The sequence below is a fragment of the Triticum dicoccoides genome, chromosome 5A, assembly GCF_002162155.2.
Source record: "Triticum dicoccoides isolate Atlit2015 ecotype Zavitan chromosome 5A, WEW_v2.0, whole genome shotgun sequence".
NCBI lineage: Eukaryota > Viridiplantae > Streptophyta > Magnoliopsida > Poales > Poaceae > Triticum > Triticum dicoccoides.
The window spans coordinates 629876067-629876968 of record NC_041388.1 but is presented as its reverse complement, the minus strand read 5'-3'; the positions used below and the strand labels follow the sequence as shown (position 1 = coordinate 629876968).

Below are 902 nucleotides of genomic sequence, written 5' to 3'. Positions count from 1 at the left end.
AGATTAGCTTTATGAGACCTTGAAGCACCATTGACACTCTGCAAACGACATACCACATAGGGCTTCAGGCGCACATTTCTTCCAGCCCGGTAGGTCCCACGGCCCTCGACTTGAGGGAAAAACTCGGGCCTGATATACAGGAAGTCATGAACATTGTATGTGACATTCTTGAGGACAAAGCTGGTCTCTGACAGTATTTTGAATTCATCACCAACCGCTACTCGCTCCTCACAGGAACTACAAGTGCCAGTTCCATTACCCATTTTCTCATAAGGGAGGGAGAAAAAGGCACCTTTCTCAGGACAGTATAGGCTTTTGCAGATATACTCCACCGGCAAACCTTTCTTCTTCCTATCCTCTGCATTGGCCTTCTCCGCCCTAATAGCTTCCAACTGGTCTTTTCTGCACTTGTGACCCCAGGGAATTAGCTGGAAGTTGACAGTAACTGATTCTCTCATGTCACCTACTTTGAACTGTAAACAGTCATTGGTAAAGAACACCTCTCTTTCGTTTGCGGCGTTGCCGAGGACAGTGTCCGAACCATTTTGCAGAACTCTTCCATGAATCATTTGTGTGCCATCATGTGTCTCATACATATACTCAACAGAACACATAATGGCTTCTCCTGAATCACCTTCCAATGTGACTGCCCCACCAACAGGAATACTTAGATCTCCAACTCTAACACTTCTGTACAGAGCTTCTCCAGCAGGTGTTTTTCCAACCATTTGACCTTCCCATTTTATTTCTTCACAAACATCTAATGATGTCACTCTAGACCTTGTTGGTGGCAAGGTCCTCGAAACATGTTCCTCGCCAACTTCAACCTCTCCTTCAGCATCATCTTCTTCATTTTCTTCCTGTTCCTCCTCAAATACCTTTTGCTCATCATTCTCACCCCC

The 902-nt window shown here is 45.5% G+C and overlaps 1 protein-coding gene across 1 annotated transcript in view; it reads right to left on the bottom strand.

Moving 5' to 3' along the window:
* The window catches only part of LOC119300232 (DNA (cytosine-5)-methyltransferase 1A-like), a 9758-nt gene that overhangs the window by 5694 nt on the left and 3162 nt on the right, over positions 1–902 (bottom strand). Inside the window, exon 5 of the mRNA XM_037577257.1 lies at positions 54–900. Coding sequence (XP_037433154.1) covers positions 54–900 — 847 coding nt within the window. The remainder of the gene's footprint in view (positions 1–53; positions 901–902) is intronic.